General features: G+C 48.0%; 1 protein-coding gene across 1 annotated transcript; it reads right to left on the bottom strand.

Moving 5' to 3' along the window:
* LOC119373461 (uncharacterized) lies at window positions 1-25,077 on the bottom strand. Its single transcript, XM_037643489.2, has 5 exons — window positions 24,787-25,077; window positions 18,112-18,248; window positions 17,822-17,889; window positions 2,629-2,715; window positions 1-422 (listed from the first exon to the last, which is right to left on the bottom strand). The coding sequence occupies exons 1-5, from the start codon at window positions 24,886-24,888 to the stop codon at window positions 238-240; spliced, it is 579 nt and encodes a 192-aa protein (XP_037499417.1). The 5' UTR covers window positions 24,889-25,077; the 3' UTR covers window positions 1-237.
* Between the last annotated feature and the right edge of the window lie 1,333 nt (window positions 25,078-26,410).

Here is a 26,410-nt window from a genome sequence, read left to right on the forward strand (position 1 = left end):
GAGGATCTGGTGAAATGAAGGCCTGACAGCTTTTTTTATTAGGCAATGCACCCAAGTAGCAGCACAAATTAAATAAAGAAAATACCGTGCGAGCATGCGAAAGTACAAGTGCTCAGTCGTAAATCTTAGAATCAGGAAGTGGAGTCAGAATAACGTGCTCAAATTAGCTTTATAGATTGCCTTCATGTATGTAGATATGTTCACAAGAAATACATTAGCGCTCAAGTTGGTCAACGGTCACCCCTTCAGTGTCGAATTTAGCATGGTTCTTTCCGCCTTACTGTGGAGTATGTCTTGACACATCGGTCTGTAAATCACTTGCCCTCTAAGGTCACGCCTCTTGAATTTTCGAACGCAGTCTCTTCGAGGGCCTCTTGCTATAGACGAATTTCTCACTCGCAAATCGTAGCTGCGGAATGTACCTAGAAGAACAGGCGGGTGCGTTTCACTCGTGTATCCGTAAACAAGGTCGATAACTGCAAAACGGTGAATAAAATCGCAACTGATCTTCGACAACCCATCATGCTTCTTACTCTATTCACATCTTTCTTCCTGATAGCTAATATTGAAAAATGATTTGCTTTTGGCGGAGTTACTGAAACGCACAAATGTCTCTGCTTCTCTACTCATATCTGTAAAATTAAGCTAGAGCCAGTCAAGGACACTGCACCTGCACATATAGAAACCAAATAGGTGCACATGAATGGAGAATACGGCTTTTTTATGCTGACGCACGTAAGAACCATATTGATGTTTTGTAATTGGTGGTGTTCACTCTTGACACGGTGATTGCTACGCTTTTACAGCTGCTATTATTGCAATATTAGGCACTCTTATTGTTACATAAGCATACCGAGTCAAGAGATGACACTACAATTTTTCAGCAATATTAACATGGCGCAAGCTGGAACCACACATAATGCCCTAGTGTGACCTTGTTATTTATTCTCTTTCTGTGCCAAGGTTAAACGCAGTAATCCTGGCAAGACGGATGTCTGGATGTTCGTTCTTGAGAAACTGCATGTATGGCGAATTCACGCCGCTGCTGGGCAGGTAGACGTGATTCCTCCTTGGAAACTTTATGTTCATTTTTAATCATTAAACAGCGAATTGACATCTTGCATTCAAGAATGAAATAACGTCATTGTATTTTGCCACTTCAAGGCACCAGTCGCCACCTAGACGAAGGCCAGTAACCCACTGTTTTTGGTGGCATTCTGGGTCAGCTGGACGGCCCAGAGTTAATCTTCTTGAGCTGGAACGAGCAGTACGGTCTTCCACCGTTCATAGCTATAGCGCGACGCCGAAGAATCGCCTTCCTGCATGCCCCCAATGTGTACGATATCACCAGCTTGTTCATACATAGCGTACATCGGTTGGTCTCTTTCCTCGCTTGTGCCGGTTGTGCGCGAGAGCATTCCTTGTTGCATGTTTGAAAAAGGGATGGCGAAAGGAGAGAAGCCCTTTGCCATTTATAGCTCGTTGCCATTGCTTTGTGACTTACGATGTTGTCTCAAATTAACTGTAGAATATTTTCCCATCCTCTTCCTACGACACGAGCATAGACGACTCCGAGTCTCAGTGTGTGTGCTAGAGCGACGGTGTGAGGCTCTTCATTGCCAGGGAGAGGGATGTGGACAGGTGCTTGTATTACACAAAATGTTCTTTGGGCTTTTAGGTTGGGGAACGTTTTTCGCTCCTCCGGGAATTCGGCTTCTCCCAAAATATTTTACTTATACTTTGAAGTCACCGATCATATTTTTGCATTGCGTAAAAGCCACGGCCAATGTTAGATCCGATTCTTCAGGCGCTTCCGCGTTGCCTGTGCAGTTCGCTGCTCCATATATTATTTGCATTGTCTGTTGCACGCCATTTTCCAGAAATGCCATTGTCTCTTCAATAACAGGATACTGCACCGTCGCAGTCTTAATGTGGACATTATCCCGGGTACTGAAGAGCCGTGCGCGACGAACTTTATATATAATTCATCTTCTGTTACTTTATGATTCTTGCACAGCAGTCGGTTGCATAGGGGCTCGGACTTCTGCGATCAACATTTCATTTCTCTTTTATCGACATAATCCTCAACATAATCCACGGAAGCGTGGTCCCATCTGGGCCGTATATTTTAGGAGTAGTAATTAGCGGCTCTATGTTGTTCTCTACTAGTATTAAAATGCTGGAAAGCACCTTGAATACGCGTAGCCAGAAGGCAGAGATTGGAGGCTAAAACGGCCCAATTTTTTCATTTCGTGCGTGTGCAATAATACAGACACGTACAAACACACATACCCGAACTTATACATAGCGGGTTCAACAGCCTTTCGAAAGGGAATCATCCTGGCTATAAGGCCCGGGAACCTTGTACCAGCTTTGCAATTTTGATTAAAGCATTGTTAGTTTTAGTCTGTGTACCTAAATCTAAATGCGCACTAAGTGCGCCTTATAGCCCCTTTCAGTCACCAGTGGTTGACGTCGGCAGTCTCGCAAACCCCCGTCTTGGGCTAATAGAAAACATTTGCCCCAGCATGCATATGCCAATAATTTTACTAAATCATTGTAGCTGACTTCCTTAAACCGTACAAAGACGAATATTGAAAACAAAAGAAGCAAAATAAAAGAACTGACCACCGAACAATCTTGTGACCATAAATATTGCGCAGCTGTGATCAGAACTCATGTAAAGCATCTCTTCGTGCAGGTCATAAACACCTCCTGAAATTTGAGAAACACAAGGCAATTAGAAGCATCGAAATAAGCGTATTACAGTTAGGCTGCATCTTATAGTACATATGTGCAACGCACTCAGCTCACATCTTAGTAAATGAAATTGCAGAAATTCGTAGCATTTTTTTCTGTACTGTGATATTAACATTGCTGATAACAACTTCTAAGTAGCATACTCATGCCACTAAACTTCTGATTTCTGTTTTAATTTATGATTTGTAACATACAACTTCAATGATGACATGAAATATTACAGCATTCGTTTACCGTGAAGTTTTCGACATATACTCAGTTTTGTGAGCGAGAAAATGGCACAGCCAGCGTTTTTTTCTAGTGTGCAGCTCCACAAGAAATACCCCAGGCTGGATCTTCATGAAGCGTTTAGACTCGTAAACCGCATTTTCAAAAGCTGTGCTATAAACCTCTGCATACTACGTCAATATTTGCCGGAAAGATCCAACCTTTCCATCGGGAGCTGTGAGAAATCACACGCTAAAGCCCACAGTTGGGGTCATCAGCCCTTGTCGTCATGACATCTGATCGGAACACATATTCAGCGGTTGCAAAACTGTTTCATAGAAAAGGAGCTTCCTCCCCGCGAATGACATCACCAGCAGCACAACGCAGCCAAGCGGAACAGCATAGCTTAATTCGTTGCGAATATTAGGGCGCGGTACAAGAAAAACCACTAGGTTAACTTTCAGGCCTCCGCAGCCTTTAACGCCAAATTCACTGGTAACATTAATTTTATAGGTTCCCTGTGAGTTGCACGCCGAAATACATTGTAATTCGAAAGTGAACATGTAGAGCATACCCATCGCGTGCAAGGTGGTTGTGGTTTGCAATCTCTGTGCCGCTGAATTCACCACCAAATTGAAACACGTGTTAATAGACTCGCTTAACCTCTGAGGCCCAGTGAATTCAATTACATTTATCAGTTTCGTAGGTCAGTCAATGAACCTCCAGTAATATATAATGGGTTCGCCTTCCGCTAGAACTCATACTTAGCGTCTGCTCTACATGTGCTGCCAATTTGGCACACACAATAGGCAGGTAACGTGTGACTTAAAAAACTATAGAAGCAGTCGGGCTGTTCCCGTAATTTGTTAGTTTGTTTCCTCAAAATGATGACACATACCCGCTATAGGAGACTGACCAAGTCTACGTATCGTAATTTGTCTCTAATAGTTCAAGAATGCGTATTACTTGGAAAAAAGGAAAACTACAATACAGGAAAGTACTGAAAAAAAGGAAATGACAGACAATATATTTGAAGAATTGTGCAATTTCGAGCAGACCAGACAGCTGTATTCCGCTGACCACAACAATTTGGAATTGATTTCAATGTAGACTGTTAGATTTCAACACTATTTAATCGCTGTAAACAAAACTATTGAAGTAGAGATTAAAATGGAATACGTTTTGTGCCTTGACTAAAATGACCAACCGCATGGATTATATTTGTGCGGCAATGTCCCAAAACGGAGGCACCGAAGCTTAGTACTATTTCTGCAGTAAAACTGAAGCCCATTTTCGAAAATGGAATAACTAGTTATCTTTTCGTAAAAATTGAATACCTGGGAAATGATAACAAATAATGTTAAATAGTTTCTATTTTTTGGTAGAAATGACAGAGTGGCGTCATTGCCAGAGCAGCCCTGCGTAAATACAAGTTTAATGGGGAGACATGGCATTCAAATCTGGTTATAGCTTCATACTGTCTAAATTGGCTCCATGGAGTTTTCTATAGCAATTTTAAATGCTGATAGTCCGTCAATTTCGTTAATGTTTCTATCATATCTGTACAAATTGCTAATTTTTTATAACTGATCGCTGTTAGATATTCCACTACTGCCAGTTCCAATATTATAGGGCCATCCACGGACTGTCGCGCTAAGCAATCGGCCGTTTCATTTATTTAGAATCCACAATAATTTTTAGAACTACCGCTGTGGCGGTACTAATATGTGGGATGTCATTAGGGTTGGTGAGTTATCTGAAGCTCTAACAGCGGTACACAGTGAAAGAGAGGCTGTTATTATGATCGCACTGATTTCATTAATAGAAGTTTACGAAGCGCCAGAACGATAGCAACTAGCCCAGATTCAAAAACTGCCGTGAAATCTGGGAGTCTCAAAGATAATGACCAGCCAAGCTAATGGGCGGCAGTTCCTATGCCTGCCTTTTCATTAACGACGCATCCGTGGTTATTATGTTTTTTTGTTTGTGCATGTACCATGGAATCTTGTAACCTGTTATTTAAGAATGAGAGATTGGAAATCAGGTTGAAGAATATGAGAGATTGGAATATCGGGAAAATCTCATCATATTCTATCCTAATATTCTGATTTGAGCCATTGGTTTCTATTAGCTTTCTAATGTCCACATTTATACTGTCCAGTTTCTTCTGAACAAAACATATCTGGGGAGTCTGAAACCATGGCCAATGAGCGAGAAAGAAGGAGTCTGGGTCATGATAAAGGCGTATTCAAGTCACTGCGGCGGCTTCTTTCACCGACCGGAGGCAGGGCATATTTTGTTTGTTCTTTATCGAAAATATGAATTTTTTTCTGTGAGGTATCATTCTATCTCATCAGAATAATTTTTAAATTATAAAGTAATAAAAATGGACGAGATATTGCCATGCGCGCTTCTTTTTGTCATTTTTATGTAACTAGTCCGTTGCACACGTAGCCACCGCCTTGCGCAAGCCGCGTCCTTCTGTTTGGGAACCTTCCAGATTATCTTAGAGTCTTCTGTGGCTTCAGCGCGCACACGCGAACAGTTGAAATTATTCTCGAACTAAGGCGGCCACCAGCGATAAGGCTCGAATGTTCTATGCTGCATGTATAAATGCCGACGCGCAGTACCGCAGATCAGTTTATCGAAGGCCGACGCTCTGTTAGCCGCTATCAGTGTGCAGTGTGTGTTGCTGTAGTTTGACTTTCCTTTTCCTGGCCACAAGTTCGGCCAAATAAGGGAGTTTCATCTTCGACACGCCGATTGCTGCCTTCGTCGGCGTCCCGACCAAGTGACATCTGGTGGAGGTCTTTCCCGGTCCATGTACCGAACGCCCCCCTCCAGCCGTGATCCAAGCCCACACCTTCAAGGTTACACGATGCCAACGCTGACAAGCGAGCCAGCCGCAGGCAGCAAGGTGTCCCACCAGAATACGAACCCCTACCCGACAAGATCAGGACCAGAGCGATGAAGACGACAGCCACAATGACGGGCGCGGGGTCGCCTACAGCGGTCGTGATGCAGCAGCCAATGGAGCCACCAACTTTCCGTGGATTGTCGTTTGGAGAACCGCAGGGCTGGCAGGAGACTTACGACCGAGTCGCTCCCTTCAACCACTGGGACTCTGAAGAGAAGCTGCGTCACGTCTACTTCTACTTAGAAGACGCCGCAAAGACGTGGTTTGGGAACTGAGAATCAACACTTCAAACCTGGGACCTCTTTCGGACGACGTTCCTGGTTCCTTCATGAGGATCGTCCACAAGGAAAAGGCCGCTGCTTTGCTGGAGACAAGAACCTAGCTACCGACTAAGACCGTCGCCATCTACACGGAAGTGATGACGCGACTTTTCCGCTTAGCCGATGCTGCCATGCCTGAGGAGAAAAAGGTTCGATACCTTATACGGGGAGTGAAACAAGACCTCTTTGTCGGATTTGTGCAGAACTCACCGAAGACAGTCACCGAATTCATAACGGTGGCTACAACCACTGAAAAATCACTCGAGATGCGGACGAATCAATACAACCGCTCAACCCTGTCTACAGGCTACACCGAAGCGCACTCGCTAGGCACCGACGACCTACGGGAAACCATCGGAGCGTAGCCTCAAGTGGATTCAACGCAGCCTCAAGTGGATTCGATCCCCGACATGGTCCGCGATAAAGCCCGGCAATCGCTAGGCTTTCCCGAAACGCCGCAGTGTCTGCCGGAAGGCATGAGCTACGCTGCTACAGCCCGTCGCAACGCCCACCCACCTCGTCCACGTCAAGACGCCGCGCCACCGCTGCAGTTCCGCCGCCATGCACAACGCCGCCGCCACCAAGGACCTGTCGCCCGCCAGCCAGCCAGGAATACACGACGATGAAGACAGACGTTTGGCGCGCCCCTGACTACCGCGCACTGTGCTACCATTGTGGAGAGGCTGGTCACATCTACCGCCACTGCCGCCACAGTGAGATGGGCCTGCGTGGATTTGCCATCAACGCGCCACTTCCAGAACAAGGTGAAATGCCACGTTACATCGCTGACTACCTCGCAGGAGTGCAGTGGCGACCCCGACAACCTTCCCGTTCGCCGTCGCCAGGCCGCTACGTCTCTCCCCAACGCCGAGCTCACACTTGCCCAACTCGGGGATGGTCATCTAGCACGTATAAGGAAAACTAAGGGCAGCAACCAATGGAGGTGCGGTTGCTGTACGACGAACTACCAAAGACCCTCTGTCGACGCGGACGACGCTGCGACAAACCTAGAGAGCACGACGAGAACCAGACAGACTCCTGATGACGAAACCTCGTGCACCGAAGAAGATCTGACGACGCGACATGGAAGCAGTGGAACGAACTGACGCAGTCGTTATCCACGCCACGACCTAACCCCAACGCAAGACGACGAACTAGCGACTTCACGTTATTATCGACGGCCACAGCGTCACAGCTCTTGTCGATTTTGGAGACGATTATTCCGTCGTCAGTGCGCCCTGCGCCACAAAGTTGAAGAAACTTAGTCATTTGGGAAGGCCCCGAAATCCGTACCACTGGAGGCCATTTAGTAACGCCGTCTGGAGTCTGCACAGCAAGAGTCACAATCAATAATCGCACGTACCCTGCGAGATTCGTAATCCTGCAACACTGCTCCAGGGATGTCATACTTGACATGGACTTCTTAAACCATCACGGCGCCGTCATAGACATAAGAACCAAGTCGATAACCGTATTGGCGGACAAAACGACACCGTCCGATACGAATCCATGTCAACATGCCCTGAACGTACTCGAGGATCAAGTTACTATTCCGCTTCGCTCCAGCGTCATAATTCCCTGCAGCACCGAAAAAGCTGACGACATCGAAGGTGTCATCGTGAGTGATCAGCGTTTGCTGCTAGACCGTGACATTTGCGTCGCAAGAGGCATTGCTCGGTTCCATGAAGGAAAAGGAAGCGTGATGCTAACGAACTTCAGCCAAGAATACTGACACCTGAGCAGGGGCACGACGATTGCGTACATCGAAGAAATCTTGTCTGTCAGCGATGCGTTTTCCTTTTCAGATTCTGACGAAGCTACGACGACGACCCAGATATCTGAGCCACGCTTCGACGTAAACCCAAGTGTTCCCGCTCGCCAACAATAACATCGCCGATGCCTTCTGCAGGAATACAAGGATTGTTTCTCGTCGTCTACGTGGGTACGACAAACACATTTGCTAAGCGCCGCATTATAACAGAAGAAAACGCTCGACCTCTCCGTCAGTCCCTAGAGGGTTTCGACGCGGGAACGGGAGACCGTTAAGAAACAATTCGACGAAATGCTACACGACGACCTTATCCAGCCGTTCAAGAGTCCGTGGGTGTCTGCCGTGGTGTTAGTCAAGAAGAAGGATGGGGCCCCCCTGTTTCTGCGTCAATTATCGTCGCCTGAACAAGGTCGAAAAGAAGGACGTGTACCCTCTCCCACGGATAGGCGACGCCCTAGATCGACTCCACAACGCGAAGTACTATTCTTCGATGGACCTCAAGACAGGTTGCTGGCAAATCAAAGTCGACGAGTACGACCGAGAAAACACTGCCTTTATAACACCGGACGGCCTGTTAGAGTTCAAGGTCATGCCTTTTGGCCTTTGCTCGGCACCTGGGTGTTTCCAACGCGTTATGGATACAGTGCTGGCTGGCTTGAAGTGGCAGACGTTCCTCGTGTACTTGGATGACGTCGTTGTGTTTGCATCAAACTTCGACGAACACCTCCGGCGCCTCGAAGCTGTACTTCAAGCCATCAAGACCTCCGGACCCACCCTAATACCAGAGAAGTGCCGCTTCGCGTACGACGAAGTCTTGTTCTTTGGCAATGTCCTTAAGAAGTCTGTAGTTTGCCCGGACCCGCGGAAAACAGCTGCCATTGCTGCCTTCCCGCCACCCACCGACAAGAAAGCCGTAGGCCGATTTCTCGGCATGTGCACCTATTAAAGATGGTTCGTCAAGGAATTTTAACGCGTCGCCGAGCCACTAACACACCTCACGAATAGCGACGCGGAGTTCCAGTGGCGAACGACGCAAGTGGAGGCATTTCAAGAATGAAGCCTGCAGACGCATCCGATACTTGCGCATTTCGACGAATATGCTGATACGGAAATCAACACCGACACAAGCAGCGTGGGAGTCGGCGCTGTCCTTGTGCAGATGACCGACGGACTGGAAAGAGTTATCGGTTTAGGTAGCGGGTCGCTATCCAAGGCGGAAGCCAACAATTCTACAACAGAAAAGGAGTGCCTTGCCATAATCTAAGCTGCATCAATGTTTCGCCCCTACCTTTACGGCAGGTCCCTCAAAGTTGTGAGCGACCACCACGCCCTGTGTTGGCTAGCTAACTTGAAGGACCCTTCGGGTCGTAAACCAGGATGGAGCTTGAGACTTCAAGAATAATACATTACCGTCGTTTACAAGTCCGGAAGAAAACACTACGACGCCGACTGCCTGTCTCGTGCCACCGTCGACGCACCGCTGCAGGACGACCACGATGATGACTGCTTCTTGGGAACCATAGGTGCCGACGACTTCACTGAACGACAGCAAGCCGACTCAGAACCCAGGGGCCTCGTAGAATACCTCAAGGGTAGGACCGCCGCTGTTCCGAAAGTATTCAGGGGGGATTGGCGTCATTTTGTTTCTTGCAAAACGATGTCCTCGTAAAGAAGAACTTCTCTACGGCCCGGGCCAACTACCTTATCGGTGTGCCATCGGCACTGCGACCAGAAGTTCTGCAGGCCCTGCACGACGACCCGACGGCTCGCCACCTCGGCTTTTCCCGCACGCTCGTGAGGGTACAGGAAAAGTACTACTGGAAAGCCTTACTACCGACGATGCTCGCTGTGTGAGGACATGCCGTAACAGTCAGCGACGTAAGACACCGCCGACAAAGCCAGAAGGACTTCTGCAGCCCATCGAACCAGGCAAGAAAACGTGTGAAATACGCCAAGAGTTGTTGGTTTAAAGGCCCACAACTTGCAAAGGGCACCGGCGTAATTAATCATCATTGTCAGCAAAAGCATCAACAAGGGGCGCAGCTGCACATTTTGTTGATTGCCCTACGGACGTGTAGTGTGTATTTCGCCCGTTCGCAGAAGGAAAAATTATGGCGTAGTGGCCTCTCCGCAACTTTTCCTGCAGTAGGCTTTGTAGGATAGGATAGCGTAGCCAGGCTATCGATTGGGGAGGAGATTCGAACGGCGCCGAACTATGCTATCGCGTTCCATGGCGAAGCTCAAGTGGCCTCTAACTTTTTTTTTCCTTTGTGGGCAATATGGCAGAAACCATAGTGATGAAAAGGTAAGAAATAGCTGTAGTGAATATGGGCATTGCTTCACAACAAATAATAGCTCTAAATTTCAAGCGCAGCCATGCCGCATTAAGGGCCAAACAACGAAACGTTCCTTTCCTGAGTAAGGAAGCCTTCATTTTGGTGAGACCGCCTCACGTCACTCTGAAAGCTTCCTCACTGAGGAGCCCTCGGTGAAGGCTTCCTTGGCGCTTCCTCAGCTTAAGGTTGCTTTGGGACTGCCTTCGCGCGCCCTTAGGTCCGCTCCTGGCCCTGAACGAGCGCTTCACCTCACAGCTAGCCCCCGTGATGAGCTAGCCCACGTGATGCTTGTTTCCGAGGCAACCCTCCCACCCCACCTATGCGGGGAGACGCGAGCGTGCGAGCACGGTGAAGCGCGGTTATTGGCCGCGAGATCGACCTATAGGCGGCAGCACCGTCGCCGCGTTAGTGTGGAGAGGCGGTCGGAGGCGCGTATACAAATGCACACAGCGGCGCTTCCTTGTGAGTGGTCTGAGCCGATTGTCGGCGAATAAAATGCGTTGATTGCAGCTTACTGGTCATGTATACGCTCTTCATTGTTGAATCGACGCACGAAGATCATCCAAAGTTGCTATTACTGGTGAGAGAAGCGCAATCTGCCGATGAAAGGGATGCTCGCCCTGGATGACAGTCTGCGCTTACGCACTGTATGAAGTTTTTTGTTGTTTTCTCTGTACGTGTTTAGCTTGTGTTTTGTGTACTACACACTTCATTAGCACGACTGAACTACTTAAGTGTTTACTTCTTGTTCATTTCTATACCAGCCCATATTCGTGTGCAAATAGTTCAATAGCACTGTTCACGCGAATACGCATATATACGCAGGTAAGGGTTTAGCACAGAGCTTTCATCGATTAATTGCGTGCACGACAATGATGCAACGAAGGTCCGGTTATTTTATGGAACAAGTGTCTTTTATTTTCTCCAGCTAATAATGTCCGCTGCCTTTCATCAATTTATAACAACTCGACACAAACGCTTAAGATAATGTAAAAAGAAAGGATGAGGTCTTGCGTGAAATTATGCGACATAAATGTAAAGCACGCCGTTGGGATTAATTTTGAACGTCTGGGTCCTTCAAAGCGTACCTAAATCTAAGCACACGGGCGGTTCTGCATAAATTTCGCCCTAAGTTAAAATTGCGCGCGGCAACTCCGTTTAACATTGCCGTGCCATTCCATTGTCTCTTTTTTCTTTTCTTTTTTTAGGGACAGTTTCACTACCGAAGTCTCAGACTTCACTTGATAGAAATATTTCGCTGTAGCGGGACCACGACAGCACGATAAAAGGACATCTTAAGCACAACTAAAGCTCATCGTGAACTGCAGTGCCACGGTTATATACCTAACAACAACGCGAAAGTGCATGAGCCTCGTTTTTGTTTACCACCGAGTCGCTGAAACGCTGAATTCCCACACTATTTAATGCTCCTCATGTTTGGGACTATGCCAAGCGCACTTTACGATGTGCTTGAACCAGAAAGCGGCACCAACACTGAAATGATTCTGGCGAACGAAGGGTGCGACACCAATACACAGCCCTCTCGAAAGTCGCACTCACTGATCTTATTATAATGCGCATGCAGCCGAGCAAGCTCATTTGCTTCTGCATACCCTGTTAGGTATACGTACGAGCAGTTAAACTCGCGCTAGCGTAACGGAACAAACCGCCCTTTGAGAACGTGCAGGACGTACGCGCACATGCAAACACGACGTGGCTAGCAGACGACGCAGGGAGCAATCCACACTAGGCGCGCTTCAGCCAGTAACCGCCAGGCGGCGACTCCGCTCGATCTCGCGGCCAATTCGCGGCGAGATTGACCTATAAGTGGCAGCACCGTCACCCCGCTAGTGTGGATACTGGTTTCGTGTGGTGTGTGTAGAAGTGCACGGGGCTTCTGTTTTCACATCGTGATTTTGTGTTCCGTACCCGCAGAAAACTCTTCGTTATCGATGGTGAGGTTTTGTTTGGTGCCATAATGCCGCACATACTGCACAGATCCAGTAATAAGCTTCCATTTTTATCCCACCGACGCGGAACGTCGCCAACTGTGGCTCGTTAGGCTTCGTAACGGCAGGACGCCTTCCAAGTACGCGATGGTGTGCAGCAAGCACTTCGACGACGGTGCATTCAAGCGTTCGCAGACGAGAAAGAATGGTGAGTAGTCAGCGATAACTTCGCTAATGTGTGCATTTATATGCTTGTTGCTGCTGTGCACTACGAGCGTGAAGACGGTCGCAGTAAGCGAACGCTCGGGGAAGCTTCCCTGTGCTTTGATTTTCCTACACTTCCGCAGGAAAATTAAGCGAAAATCAATCGAGAAAGAAGAAAATTAATTCATGGAACTTATTCTTTGTCATTCATGTACCGTCTGCGCTGTGAATGCAAAGTTTGTTCGCGCTTGGCTATGAGTCTGTTTAAACGAGAGTCCCCGAGCCCTTTTGTAGTTCGCGCATGTTCCATTGTGTTTACACGGCCGCGAGAACAGTTCTCAGTATTCCGCAGGGCAAGTACGTGCACCAAAACGCGGCAAGTGTGTATGCATGATCTGGTGCATAGTAAAGGGTATCGTTTTATGAGCCCTCACTCGCCACGTAAGCGATGAAAATGCGCGAGCGAGTTTGTCGCCACTGCTGATCTTGATGAATATATTTGTTTCGCTCGCTCTCTTTTTTTAAGGGTTTTCGCAGAAGAGATTAAGGCCTGACGCACTTCCGACACTGAACTTGCCACAGCGCAAATTTGACAGAAGCTACCTCGCAAGTACACGGGTGTCTTTGTATACATTTCGCCACAAGTTATAATTGCGCAAGGCAACTCACTTTTGCGATTTCCGTGTCATTCCATTTTCTGTTCTGTTTAGGGGACAATTTAAGTACCGAAGTGTCAGACGTGACTTGACAGAAATATTTCTCTGCAGTGGGACCAGGACCGTACACAACTAAAGCTCGTCGCGTAACCTATAAACGATAGCCCCGAAGTTATACACCTAACCACAACGCGCAAGTGCATGAGAGCCTTTTTTTTAACCACCGAGCCGCTAAAAGGCTATATTCACATGAGATTTAATACTTCTCATCTTTAGGACAACGCCAAGTGCACTTTGCAATGCGCTTGAACCACACAGCGGCACCTACACTGATATGACTCTCGTGAGCGGACGGTACGACGACCACACACAGCACTCTCGACAAGTGCACTCACTGATCTTATTGCAGTACATATACAGCCGATCAAAGCCAAATGCTTCTTTACGTGTTGTTAGGCATAGGTACGATCGGTTAAGTTGCACCAACGCAACGGAACAAACCGCCTTTTGAGGCCCTGCATGACGTACGCGCACATGCAAACACAACGCCGCTAGCAGACGACGCATGGAGCAATCCACACTAGGCGCGCTTCAGCCAGTAGCCGCCAGGCGGCGACTCCGCTCGATCTCGGGGCCAATAGGCGATGCGCAAAGCGCCGACGACTCGGAAGCGTCGGGACCCGCCACGACTCGGAAGCGCTGGCGGGTCCCGGCGAGCAGTGCTCCCGCGAGCGTCTACGCGAGTGCACGGATGGATGTGTTTTTCATCGTGATTTAACGACTCTGGTGGGCCTCAACGATGTCGAAAAATAACTGCTGCGTTGTCGGCTGCTCAAACACACAGAAAAAATCGCCAGGAACGCACTTCAACAGGTTTCCGGTGCTATTTCATGACCGAAAGCGACGGCGGCGGTGGACTGCGGCTGTACGACGTAGAAGCTAAGCAATCGCGCTTTGTTTACGGCAGTGTTAGAACGATTACCGTGTTTTTATTTCTCCATTTATGTCGCTACGTCTTCAGTGAACGCTACTACGTTTACACTTGGTAGCCTCGCCTGCATTGTAGACACTACAATTCACATGAGGTTGTTATTACTGATAAGACGCGATACCTTGGCTCTCTTGAAAAACGAATGGCGCGAAGCGCAATGCGAAAGAATGTAGGGCAGGTGACGGCTCCTTTACAAAAGCGCCGTGGAATCACAAGTGCGCTGTACGAAATCGGCTGCATTCTACCTATTGATGGCACTGGAATGCGATCATCGGTGCAGAATGTTCGCTGTGCGCTTCTGCACCGATGATGACAAGCTTATCGTTTATTTTTTCACAAGTTTATTGTGCTGGTTTCAAAGTTCTACCAACGCTGACCCTTCACGCGGCCGACCCTGTGAAATCTATACGCCGGTGCGACAGCGCTCCCTCAAAATCTACTATATAAACACATGTCACGTAAACGAAGCTACTGTGTCGAGAAAAAACGTTGGTTCACGCGTCAGCGCATGCAGGTGTTAGTGATCGGGACGTTATAAAGAAAGCGGTGTACTTACGATGAGCTCAACTTCGTAGTGATGCTTGTTGACGCTTGTCTGTGACAAACACTTGGCGCGTATGGGGACATTGTCGTGCCACACAGCTGTGACGTCAGACACATGTCCACTATTATAAAGTGCGGCTCCTTTGCGCACACTGTTGCCGCACAAGTAATTATCTGGGACACGCACAAGCGGCAAATCGCACGCGCACAAATGAGGCGTCTGCTACGCGACCCGCCAGCAGTTCCAACGGCCGCCGCTACGTGGCTTTCAGTGGAGCCCCTATAGGCGCTGCGCATCGCGGATACTGACAGCGGTTGAATAGGCGGGCGTTTCAGTGTTGCTAGAACGCACCATGTTTTGCGCTCGACTACGGTGGCTTTTCACATTTAGTAATCGCATTTGGAAGAAAGCGTACACGCGTGTCTATATTAACACTTCAATTTGGAAGTGATGTGGTGACCCAATTTTTATTTTTTACAGAATAAACGCCTGTGAGCAAAGCTTATATTCGATAATCTCGAACGCAGGAGCGCGGCAACCATTCCTACCGCGAGGACGGTAGAAGGGAGCTTCCAAAGTACGCTTGCTTCCTCCGTTGGTACTTGGCTGTAAGGAGGCCTCACGTAAGGCGAGGACGCGGTCCAAGGAAAGGAACGTTTCGTTGTTTGGCCCTAAACATCTAAGGTAATGGGCATTACTCCGCTCTGCAGAAAATAGCGTTTCATGTAAAAACGGAAACCTGTAGTTTTCTCTTCATTATATACGGATAATTTTGCATATTGCAACGACCGTGTATAAATATAACAACTGCACATCTCAAAATGCCTAGCTTCCAAAGGCTCCGAGATGGCCATAGCAATACACGATATGGGAGACCAGCGCTGGATAGGTGGCGCGCCGAAAAAATGCGCCTGGCGGGAAGTCGCGGCATAAGTCCGCCGCTCGATCCGACGACATTGGTTGCAGCTCGCATATGTTTCGGCTGTGCGCGTCGTTTCGCTTCGGTTTAAGCTTCTGAGAGAGAGAAAATAAAACATTAACAAGGTTCTGCGAATGCTCATTCAGCTAGCGCCATCAAGCGAAAGAATACTGAAGAAAATTTGCAGAGCTTTATATATTTTTCGCAGTGTGCCGCGGCGAGCGCGCCTGCGTAAACCCGCTAGCGTGGTTCCCGGGTTCGCGGTCCCGTGCTTGTTTAAGTTGTCGACAGCTATGGCGCCAGTTGTGCTCCGCTATGGGTTTAGTAAAATAACATGGCCTGAGGACCACTTCTGCAGAAAGGCACTTGAAAACGGGGCGAAGCTGTGCAAGGCGAAATACTTGTACGATGTGGAAGAGACGGTGTCGTGCCGTGACAGCGATTCTCAAGTTGCAGCGAAATGCCACTCGCAAGTACACCAAGCCAGCTACGATGTCACACTTCATGTAAGCGAGCATTTGATGCTAGCTCGGTTATTACCGCGTGTTCCTGTCCTGTTTCTTTACGGCGCGTGTAGTTGTGTAAAATAAGCGCGAAGCTGTACGCAGTAAATCGCACAGTTGGTTTAATCGTACAGCGAGTTGACTTCTGTGCGTGATCGCAACGCTGGCACTACATGTTTTCATTTCGAACGAAAACTTGTGCACGTTTACTTAATGCAGTTTTTATGTGTTCGCCTCTCGTCTCAGCGCCTGATAAGTGGGGCCACCTGTTCCTGCAAGGCCGGCAGCGACGGCGCCTGCAAGCACGTCGCAGCGGTAGCACTCGAGCTCAATAACTTAGCCGATGCAACGTCATGTGACGTGCCTCAAGTGCTCCCATAGCTGGCCGTCTTCACTGTTGTATAAAACAATGAAACACGCGAAATTCGCTTTAGACCCCAGCTCGACGCCGCCAGAGAGTACCGAACTTACCCCGCTCGCCTGACAGCTTGTATCTAACGTTGCCTCCGTTCTTGCTCGTATGGTTTCGCAGGAAAGACGTAGAAAGATGTATCACCTCTCATTCCTACGTAGTTATGACACTTATATACGCTGCAGTAACCGTCGGCCTCATTTTTTTTTTGTTCGGCGTTCAGTGCCCGCACCGCCTTCGCTAGTAGCCGTCCTTGTGCTTATCGTCCGCGGGAGCGGCTGAGAAGTGCGCGCTTTGACCGCCAGGGCGGCACAGAAACTCCAGCGCTGGTTCCCTATAGCACGATAAAATGACGCCAGCAGCTGCCGCGTACGCGCGCTGCGCGAACACACGCGGGGATCGCGACAGCAGGAAACAATGAAATATTTAATGAAACGGTCCTAGGGCATTCATATTTTGTTATAAAACGGCTAACATTGCCTCTGAAAAAATATTATCCGAGGAATGCGCTTGGGTTTAAGATATAAGACGAATTTAAGGGAAGCTGCGCAAGCTCGGTATTTGTAAGCTTCGTTTTACCCGTCGGCGTCTGGCAGTCAAGCCTACTTATAGACCACGAAAAGCCGAACACGTCCGGCAAGTCAGAAATGTCGCTTGTTCGGAGGCGGCCAGGACGGTCTTGTAGGTGGTCTGGGTGAGCAAACGCCGCTTAATATGGGCCTCATTGGCAGTGTCATCATAGTGTATTGACATGTCGCGATAGGCTCTTCACAGTCGTTTGGAAGGTGATGGGCACGTTCACAACCTGGCGCTTCCTACCAAACTGGCCTCCACCAGCTTCCCTCGTAATACATCGTCTTTGCACTGCCTTTTGTTCGTAAGGACTTCAGTCGCAGGAAGTTGCAGCGAGAGGCGGGGACACTGCGGTGAGACTTCACCGACTATACCCCTCCCCCCCGCCTAATGGAGAACGACCATGACTGAGCAGTTTTGTAGCAATCCTGCACAGGTCACTTGGTTCTTCTGTCAGTTCTAGGAACACTCTATCGAGGGTCTATTTTTCTATTCTTCTACTGAGGGTCTATTTTGAACCTCGTTTTTCTCCTCTTTTTACCTTCCCCAAGGTAGTATGCTAGAGGAGTCATACGTGAGCGTAGCTTTCAAAGCGCCCTATCAGTGAAACGTAGGTTCACAAAAAAAAAGAACCTCGCTGAGTATTCAGTAAAGAAAAAAAAACACCTCGGAAAATGCAACAACATCATAATAAGTGTAAAAGCGGAAGACCTAGACTTGATACTTCCTAACAAAGTTGAGCAGAACTACTCCACGTACCTTGTGTATGCACAAGCATGTGCCTCTTTCGGCGTTCGTGAAATTCGCCATGCAGTATGGCAGATGTTCTGTGAGGGTGAGATAGAAAATACGAACTTTGTATTGTGTGTGAGCGTGGCTGGTTTCGGTGCGAGTCATGGTTGCGCACTATAATTTTCAATAGAATAAGAACACAGGCGTTTAGCCCCTTGCAATCGCTCTTGCCATATTTAATACTGTGTCATCACGCTGCTAACATGTGCACTAGACAAATCCCAGCACATAACTTCTAATCAGACATAAGCACTTACCTCCCTTTGCGGTCGTAAGACACTCGAGTGAAAAATATTGCACTGGTGGAGATATTGATCATCACATCCACTTCGCACAAAACATCCGTGCGCCTGCTCGTTGTGTGCGTCCATATGGGTTCTTTAACTTCTAGGAACTAAAGCGACAGAAAAAGTGCCCTCATTGGTATAAAGCGTTTAGTTTTCGTGCTATATTCCTGTGTTCTTGTTAAAGTAAACAAATAACGCTGATAAAATATTTAAAGTAGATGCATATCGTGGTAAGCATATACGCCTGCGAAGAAACCTTTTTGTTGCGGCACTGTAGAAGCGCTAATTTGGTTTCCAGTGAGCACAAGCTAAAACGACGCAGACTACAGAGAACACGATTCGAAAATCACCATTTTCTCTCGTGAAAACAGTCACATCTGCTTCTACAGAGTTCGCCAAGTCCAGCTACACGTTTCGTCTAGTTCAACTATCGTGTTTTCATCTCATTGTCTATGCTGGTTCCTCCGTAGACTTTCATAAAATATGCGTACATTGACGCATCAAAGCTTTCATTTGATCACTACTCATTTTGCGTGCGCTGGCTGCTGGTGCCTCGCCTTGCAGAACAGTAATCAGAGAACAGGGCGTGTTGTGGTACAATCATATTTCGACAATACACCATACTCAATGTGCACCCTAGTTTACGTGTCCGGTAAGCCAAAGACAAGAAGGCAACCTAGAATGTTCAACAAAACATTGCACCAGAAGTATCGCAGTATGGAGAAAGACACGTACAACGCAGAAGCAAAGTAAGCATAGCGCTAAAAGATGCATTGTAGGGTGTGGATAGAACGTCGATAAACCAAGCGTATAAACCAAGCGAATGCGAGGTTCCCTTATAATTTCCGTTCTCCTTTCTAAAGTAATGCGGTTTTTTGTCAAATTTCGCCTGAAATTCTCAGGCGATTAAGGTTCCTAGAGCGTCACCTCAAATAGCGCCCCCTAATTTAGTTAGCTGTGTACAGCTTGAACAATAGATTGTTCTGCAAGCGTTGAATAAATCGTATTAGAGTGACGGTCCGTAAAAAGGTAGTATACATCTTAGTGCTGTAACTCTGCTGAGTCTATGTCCTTAGATGGCCCGAACAAAATTCGCGTCTGTGTATTCTGCCAGTGCCTATGTTATTTCCTTTGCGCTGTGGGTAAGCAAGCAGATGTGCCGTTTTGCCCAACAAGCTTCTGTACTGGATTAAAGCAATGCACATCTGAACAGTTCCAATGGGTGTCTTACTTGTCCAGATCAAGAATATGTGTATGTTTATTATATATCGTTTATGTATTTCCTAAAACCAAGAAGCTCAGACGTATTCGCAGCAATGCATTCCCATTATTGTAATACTTCGTGGCTCACTGGGTACATAAAGTGGAATACGTTAGTGTACAACTTCCTTCGTACAGTCAAAACCATGCGGTGGCACAAAAAGTTCGATTTCTTGGATGTATTGTGCAGATGTCATTATTTTTCGTGCCGACTACCAGTCCTGGAAGACTTAAAACAGGTGCAACAATATTTATTATTCAGCGGCACTCGATAATTACAGCTGTTACGTATGTACAGCCACTTGTGGCTGTACGACGATTTATTTTATGCAAGGAAACATGAACACATTAAAAAGCGCAGCTTAGGCGTTGGAGTCACAAAATGGTTAACGTTCGACACAAGAATCACGCTCGTGCCACAGCGCCAGTGTGTCGCGCGCGCACTTCATCGTCGTTGTCTTCAAACGAGACATGTCAATTCTTCCCCCCTTAGACGAAGTCTCCATAGCGGTCTGGAGGCCGCCTAACCTCTGGTGGTCGCAGTTTCCGGGTGGTTCCTGCTTGTGACGTCGAGGTGGACAGTTGCGAGGAAGTCTTGTCTTGCGTGTTGAACGAGTCAGGCCGTTGATCAGCAGAACTCGACGGCGTCTCTTCTGACGTTGTGTCCGAGAAATCATCTGCTACGCTCCAATCTGTCGGTGATTGGATTGTGTGTCCGGTCGGGCTCGTTTTCCTCATGTGGTTGAGATGACGCCGAACCTTTCCGTGGTCGCTTTTTACAAGCCAGGATCGTGGTCCGACGCGGCGCAGTATTTCGCCTTCAATCCAATCTGGCTTTTTCAAAAACTGTCGGATGAGCACTCTCTCTCCTACTGCGAAGCGACGGGATTTCGTCAACGTCTCCTGTCTCTCAGGGATGTGTATTTCCGTCTCCCGTTTGAGAAGATCGAGAGGACATAGAAGCTCTCGTCCAAACATTGCTTTCGCAGGTGACATTCCTGTAGCAGTGTGAATGGTCGTGTGCTGCCTATACAGGAATCTTGCAAGTCGACACTGTATGGACCTGTCTGTATCCTTCAGGAGTGCTCTTTTCAGCTCTGCCACATAGCGTTCTGCCTGGCCGTTTGTGGCAGGATGGTAAGCTGGTGATGTTGTAGCCTGTATGCCATTTGCCGTATAGAATTGCCTTATCTCGTTCGAAATAAAGGATTTTCCGTTGTCGGAGACGACCTTTCGGGGAATGCCAAACGTAGCAAAGATGCTTCGTAGCACATCGATGACAACCGCGGATGTTGCTTGCGTCACGTGCCGGACTTCCACCCATTTTGTGTGTGCATCCACAACAACCAAGTAGGTGCGCCCGAGTAGTGGCCCCGCGAAGTCAACGTGCACCGTGTGCCATGGTGTCTTGGGACGGTCCCAGGAGGGAATAGGAGCTTTGGGTGGGCTCTTCTGCGTTGAAAAGCATTCGCGGCACTGTCACACCGTTTCCTCGATACCCTTGTCGATTCCGGGCCACCATACGTAGCTCCTTGCGCACTTCTTCATGGCTACCATGCCTCGGTGACCAGCGTGCAGAAGTGCCAGAACGTGGGATCGTGCTGAGCTCGGTATGATCACCCGTGATCCAAGTGTCAGGCACTCGCGATGAAATGCTAGTGCGGTCGCTCGTCGTCGGTAAGGAGTGAACTCATCTCCAGTGAGTTTCTCCACTGTGCCATCCTGCACTGCCTTGTACAACCTCTGCAGGATGCTGTCTTCTTGTGTCAGACGTGCTATCTCTGTAGCAGTGAACGGCGGTCTCGACAAAGCTTCGAACAATAGTACGTCGCCTGGTGGCCAGGGTTCATCGAGACGTTCTGGTAGTGGCAATCGGCTCAACGCGTCCGCGTTTTGATGGTTCTTGCCATGCCTGTAGACGATGTTGTAGTCATAGGCCGACAACTTGATGCACCATCTGGTCATCCGTGGTGACAGGACTTGAGCCGTTGGCTTCCCTGGACCCAGTATGCCGAGGAGCGGTTGATGGTCCGTGACGAAAGTCACCTTTCTTCCCGCAATATACTTGTGGAACTTGTGTGCAGCAAACACTACGGCAAGGCCTTCTCTGTCCAACTGAGCATAATTGCGTTCCGCTGTCCCTAGCGTCCGAGATGCGAAAGCGATTGGCGCCTCTCTATTCTGGTCATCACGTTGAGACAGAACAGCTCCTATGCCATACGGTGAAGCGTCGCATGAGACGAGAAGCTCCTTCTCTTCGTCGTAGTGTGCCAGTACGGTCTGACTGAGAAGCAATCTCTTCAGTTTATCGAATGCTTCTTGATGCTTGGTCTCCCATCTCCACGTGGCGTCCTTCTGAAGGAGCTGGTAGAGACAGCTGGCAATTGTTGCCCTGTTCTTCAAGAACCTGTCGTAGAAAGCCAGCATTCCAAGGAATGCTTGAAGTGCTTGCTTGCAGTTTGGTGCTGGAGCCTCCGTTATTGCTCGAACTTTCTCTTCGTTGGTGTGGACGCCTGTCTCGTCAATTCGGTGTCCCAGAAAAGAAACTTCTCGCACTGCAAAACAGCACTTGTTTTTGCCGAGACGAAGGTTGCAATTGCGTAGCCTCTTCAGAACTTTTTCCAGTCTCTCGGCGTGTTCAGTGGCGTCTTTTCCGCTGATGATCACGTCATCTAGGTATGCGCAAACGCCTGTGATGCCAGAAAGCATAGTCTCCATAAAGCGTTGAAAAATGGCTGGAGCTGCAGAGATTCCGAAAGGCAATCGTTTGACCTTGTACAGCCCTTTCAGCGTGTTCAGAGTCAATATCTCTGCTGTCTCTGGCGTTACGTGAAGTTGCTGGTAAGCTTGTGCCAAATCTAGGGTGCTGAATACCTTGCCTCCCCTCAAGTGGCTAAGGACTTCATCAGTTGTTGGAAGTGGGTAGTCTGCCTTCTTCGATACCTGGTTCACTGTGCAACGGTAGTCGCCGCATAATCGCAACGAGCCGTTTTTCTTGCGAACAAGTACGAGAGACGTTGCCCAATCCGAATGCTGCGCAGGCTCGATTATGCCTTGACTTTGCAGTCGATCCAATTCAGCTTCTACAGCTGACCGCAGCGCGAAAGGAACTGGTCGTGCTTTTAGGAACTTTGGTTTCGCTCCTTCCACGAGTTCAAGTTGTACCGCAGGGCCGACGTGTCCTGAGATGTCCTCGTCGAACACAGACTGGTACTTGTCTAGAAGTTTCGAAACAAGTTTGTCGTCTGATACGGCCTTGATGCCCGTGATCTTTATACCCAGATGAGGAAACCAGTTTCGTCCGAGGAGGTTACAACCTGCTCCTTTGATGACAACAAGCGGTAATGTGAAATTCCTGTTCTTGTGCGCTACATCCACCGTTGCACATCCGAGAACTCGGAGGGACTGGCCTGACCATGTGCGTAGGAGAATGTTGTCCGTCTGAAGCTGTGGTGGGTCACCTGTCCACGTAGCTTTGAACGTGGCCTCACTGATGAGTGTGCAGGCTGCACCCGAGTCGACTTCGAACTCCAAGGTCTTGCCATGTATGCGTAGTTGAGTCATGACCTTCTGCGTGCTGGACGCGTCGATTAAGGTGTTGAGCTCGTAAAGTGCCACGTCTGGTGAATCCTGTTGAGTCGTGACTGGTGCTGAGGCCACTTTCGCAGTTCCTTGTCGGGGATATTCGATGTTGTTGTTCTTGTTTGTTCTTGCCTCTTTCCGCTTTTTCCGGCAGGCCTTTTCAATATGTCCGCCTTTCTTGCAGTAGTTGCAGGAAGCTGTCTGAAACTTGCAAGTGTCCGGACTATGCTGCGCGTCACAACGGCAACAGTGTTGTTTCTTCTTTCGGGCAGAGGCACTCGAGTGACGTTGATTTTCTGTCTTGCAGATACTTGTGCAGGCTTCGTGAATCTCTTTGAATTCCGTTTTCACGTTTTTCTGATCTTCGACGGCGTTTTCAGCTCGCAGTGCAATGTCAAAGGCTCTCTTGAATGTCAAGTCCTTTTCTGCGAACAGCCGTTGCTGGACCTGCTCGTTCCGAAGACCGCAAACGAAACGATCACGCAGCATTACATCAAGAGGCAGCATTGTTGGATTCACCGCAGCGTCTACGCTTGTTCCAAAATTGCAATCTGCTGCTAGCTTCTTGAGCGCTGTTACGTAATCACTGACCGTTTCGTCATGCCGTTCGTCACGACGTTGGAAGCGTGCCCTGCAGAAGACCTCCGACGGCTGTGGATCAAAGTGTGCCTTGAGCATCTCGACTATGTCATCGTAGCTCACTTGGTTGGGCTGCTTGGGTTGAACGAGGGCGCAGACGACGTCATAAGTCTGTTCCCCGCATAACGTTAGCAGATGAGCACGTTTCTTGGAAGCGTCCGTAATGTCGTTAGCCTCGAAGAAGAACTGTAGCCTCCCATACCAGGATCTCCAGGAGCCGGAGCTGCCGCTGAATTCGGGTAGCCGACCAAAGTCAGGCGTCGCCATCTCCTTACGTTCCTTGACGTCGGTGAAGTGCCAGTGAGTCCAGAGTCTTCCTCGTCGCCAACTGTTACGTCTGTACAGCCACTTGTGGCTGTACGACGATTTATTTTATGCAAGGAAACATGAACGCATTAAAAAGCGCAGCTTAGGCGTTGGAGTCACAAAATGGCTAACGTTCGACACAAGAATCACGCTCGTGCCACAGCGCCAGTGTGTCGCGCGCGCACTTCATCGTCGTTGTCTTCAAACGAGACATGTCAACAGCTAAGAATAAAAACGAGCACTGTGGAAGCTCAGAATTGTTCAGTGCTCCATTGTGAGTAAAAAGTGTTCAATTTCGAGCTCGACTGCTGCAGCGGCGACTCTTCTGGCATGACGCAGTAAAACTTCAGCCCACATAGTATCAACAAACGGAATGATCTTTTGTATAGGAAGTGGTCTTACTTGTACTCTCAAGTGGTTTGTAGTTTCATTTTTCGTACTTCGTAATGCCTCGCAATATGCTAATGTTGTAAATATGTACCCTTATAGCCGTGCAATGACATCTAGGTATTGCTGCAACAGCTCAGATATAACAGTTCGTTACAGTATTTATGGGAAAGTTGTCTACAGCGTAATTCAGGCGCGAATCGCTTCCTCCTGCAGAGATGTCTGCATATTCACTGAACGAGTAAATATGAACGACAGGGCAAAATTTCCTTTCGTGTAACTTGAACACTAAAAACTGTATTCTCAGGTATGGTAACGGTGTTTAAGTTGTAACGGTGCGTCGCAAAAATCAAACACACGCTGAAATGCTCGACGGGTCACTCTGTTTCTACAATAATATTACAGTGTGGTTTGGGGGTGCGCGCTACGAGCGTAATGGTGACAACGGCCGTTTCGGAATCAAAATCTTACCTTGTGAATTTTGTAGGTCCTTCTTCTGAAGAAGCTGAATGCGCACGCAAACACCGTCAGTGATGAGGCGAGTAGAAGAGTAACGAGAAGCTTTCTCGCCATCTTTTTCCGGTACTAATTTATGCAGGAAAACCAGATAACGCGCAAAACCTGAGCAAGTAGCCCACACGATGGTGAACGTATTCAGATATCGCGAATGACAAACAGCGTTCCCTGCCTATTGTCGCGTAGGTTTCACAGGTGTGCGGCTCCAGACAAATAGCCCCAAATGACGTCACGTCGCGTTTGGAAAGTCGAAAAGTCTCTGCCCGCCATGAATAAAAGACGGGACATAGTCGCCATGCTGTAACAATTAAAGTAGTCTCTTTTTTTCTACACAAAATCGGTCATTATATTCTCGTACCGTATTTTCTAAAATACATATTCCGTGCGTGTGCTACTTTAACAGGAATAAGGCAGACAGGCTGTACAAAAGATTATACATTATTTTCACTTGCATGCGGGAAAAGCTACATGCACGCGGTCACGCCATTCGCTGTACTAACAACAGGTTGAGAGAGCAGAGTTCAAATGTCATAGGATAGATGCATCCGGTCATTCAGCGGATTATTGTTATCATATGCAAGTGCACACCTTCGTGTAGCCTGTTGGCGCTCGCGTGCTTTGGGCGGGTGTAAATATGACAAATGCCGTAGGATTCATCGACACTTTTGTGTTAATAAACAGAAACGTTAAGTATGCTGACAAAGCATCTTTGACGTCATCAATAAAAAAAAAGATCCTTGAAAGCATGTCTGCCACATGCCTGTTACGAACGGTTCACGCGTGCTCCCATACCTATATTCCACCGCTTCTTGGCGCATTAGCAGTGGATATATATTTGAGGTTTCGCGCTGTCAATTGAAGACTCTCTCACTCTCACTCTCTGTGTGTGAATGTATGTGTGTTTGTATGTGTGTGTGTGTGTTTGTGTGTGTGTGTGTATGTGTGTGTGTGTTTGTGTGTGTGTGTGTGTGTGTGTGTGTGTGTGTGTGTGTGTGTGTGTGTGTGTGTGTGTGTGTGTGTGTGTGTGTGTGTGTGTGTGTGTGTGTGTGTGTGTGTGCTAATTTTCTCTGTTCCCCTCATTCTTATTGTACAATGCTGGAAATGCACGAAATGGTTTCATTACAGAAACTAGAATCCTAGGTCTGAATTTAGAAAAGCGTCTTTTCCTATGATTGTGCACGCATTATATCCACACATTACTCGTCATAATATAAGTGGAAGCGGCTTAGCAACGCCAAGGGTAATCGCACAGGACAGTTTGTGGATCCTAGCCGGGCTAAACAGCAGTAATTGCGGTGTCCTTCAGAACTTTTCTTCCAATCTACCCTCCTAAGAACAAGCTAAGAGATTATTCATGTCAACGCTACTATTTTGGAACTGCCTTCTTTGAGGTTAGCAATGCAATTTTGCCACGTGCATTAGACGTTTTATTGACATTACACACTTACAAGACGTGTTGTAACATTTAGTGTTTTCTTGTGATTTCATGGAGTGTCTTTGTAATTCGTTTCTTTTCATTTGTTTCTCGGGTGCGCTTGTTCACAGCACATTATGTCCACAAAATACGAGGTTTGTACTG

This window comes from Rhipicephalus sanguineus, chromosome 11, assembly GCF_013339695.2.
Source record: "Rhipicephalus sanguineus isolate Rsan-2018 chromosome 11, BIME_Rsan_1.4, whole genome shotgun sequence".
Taxonomy (NCBI): Eukaryota; Metazoa; Arthropoda; class Arachnida; order Ixodida; family Ixodidae; genus Rhipicephalus; species Rhipicephalus sanguineus.

Bases quoted from the DNA above. Each gene is read 5' to 3' on its own strand.
- LOC119373461 (XM_037643489.2), bottom strand. From the start codon at position 24,888: ATGGCGAGAAAGCTTCTCGTTACTCTTCTACTCGCCTCATCACTGACG. The intron at 17,890-18,111 runs GTAAGTGCTTAT...TCACCCTCACAG, and splicing joins TCTTACGACCGCAAAGGGAG to AACATCTGCCATACTGCATG. The intron at 423-2,628 runs GTCAGTTCTTTT...CTGTTCTTCTAG, and splicing joins GGTCACAAGATTGTTCGGTG to GTACATTCCGCAGCTACGAT.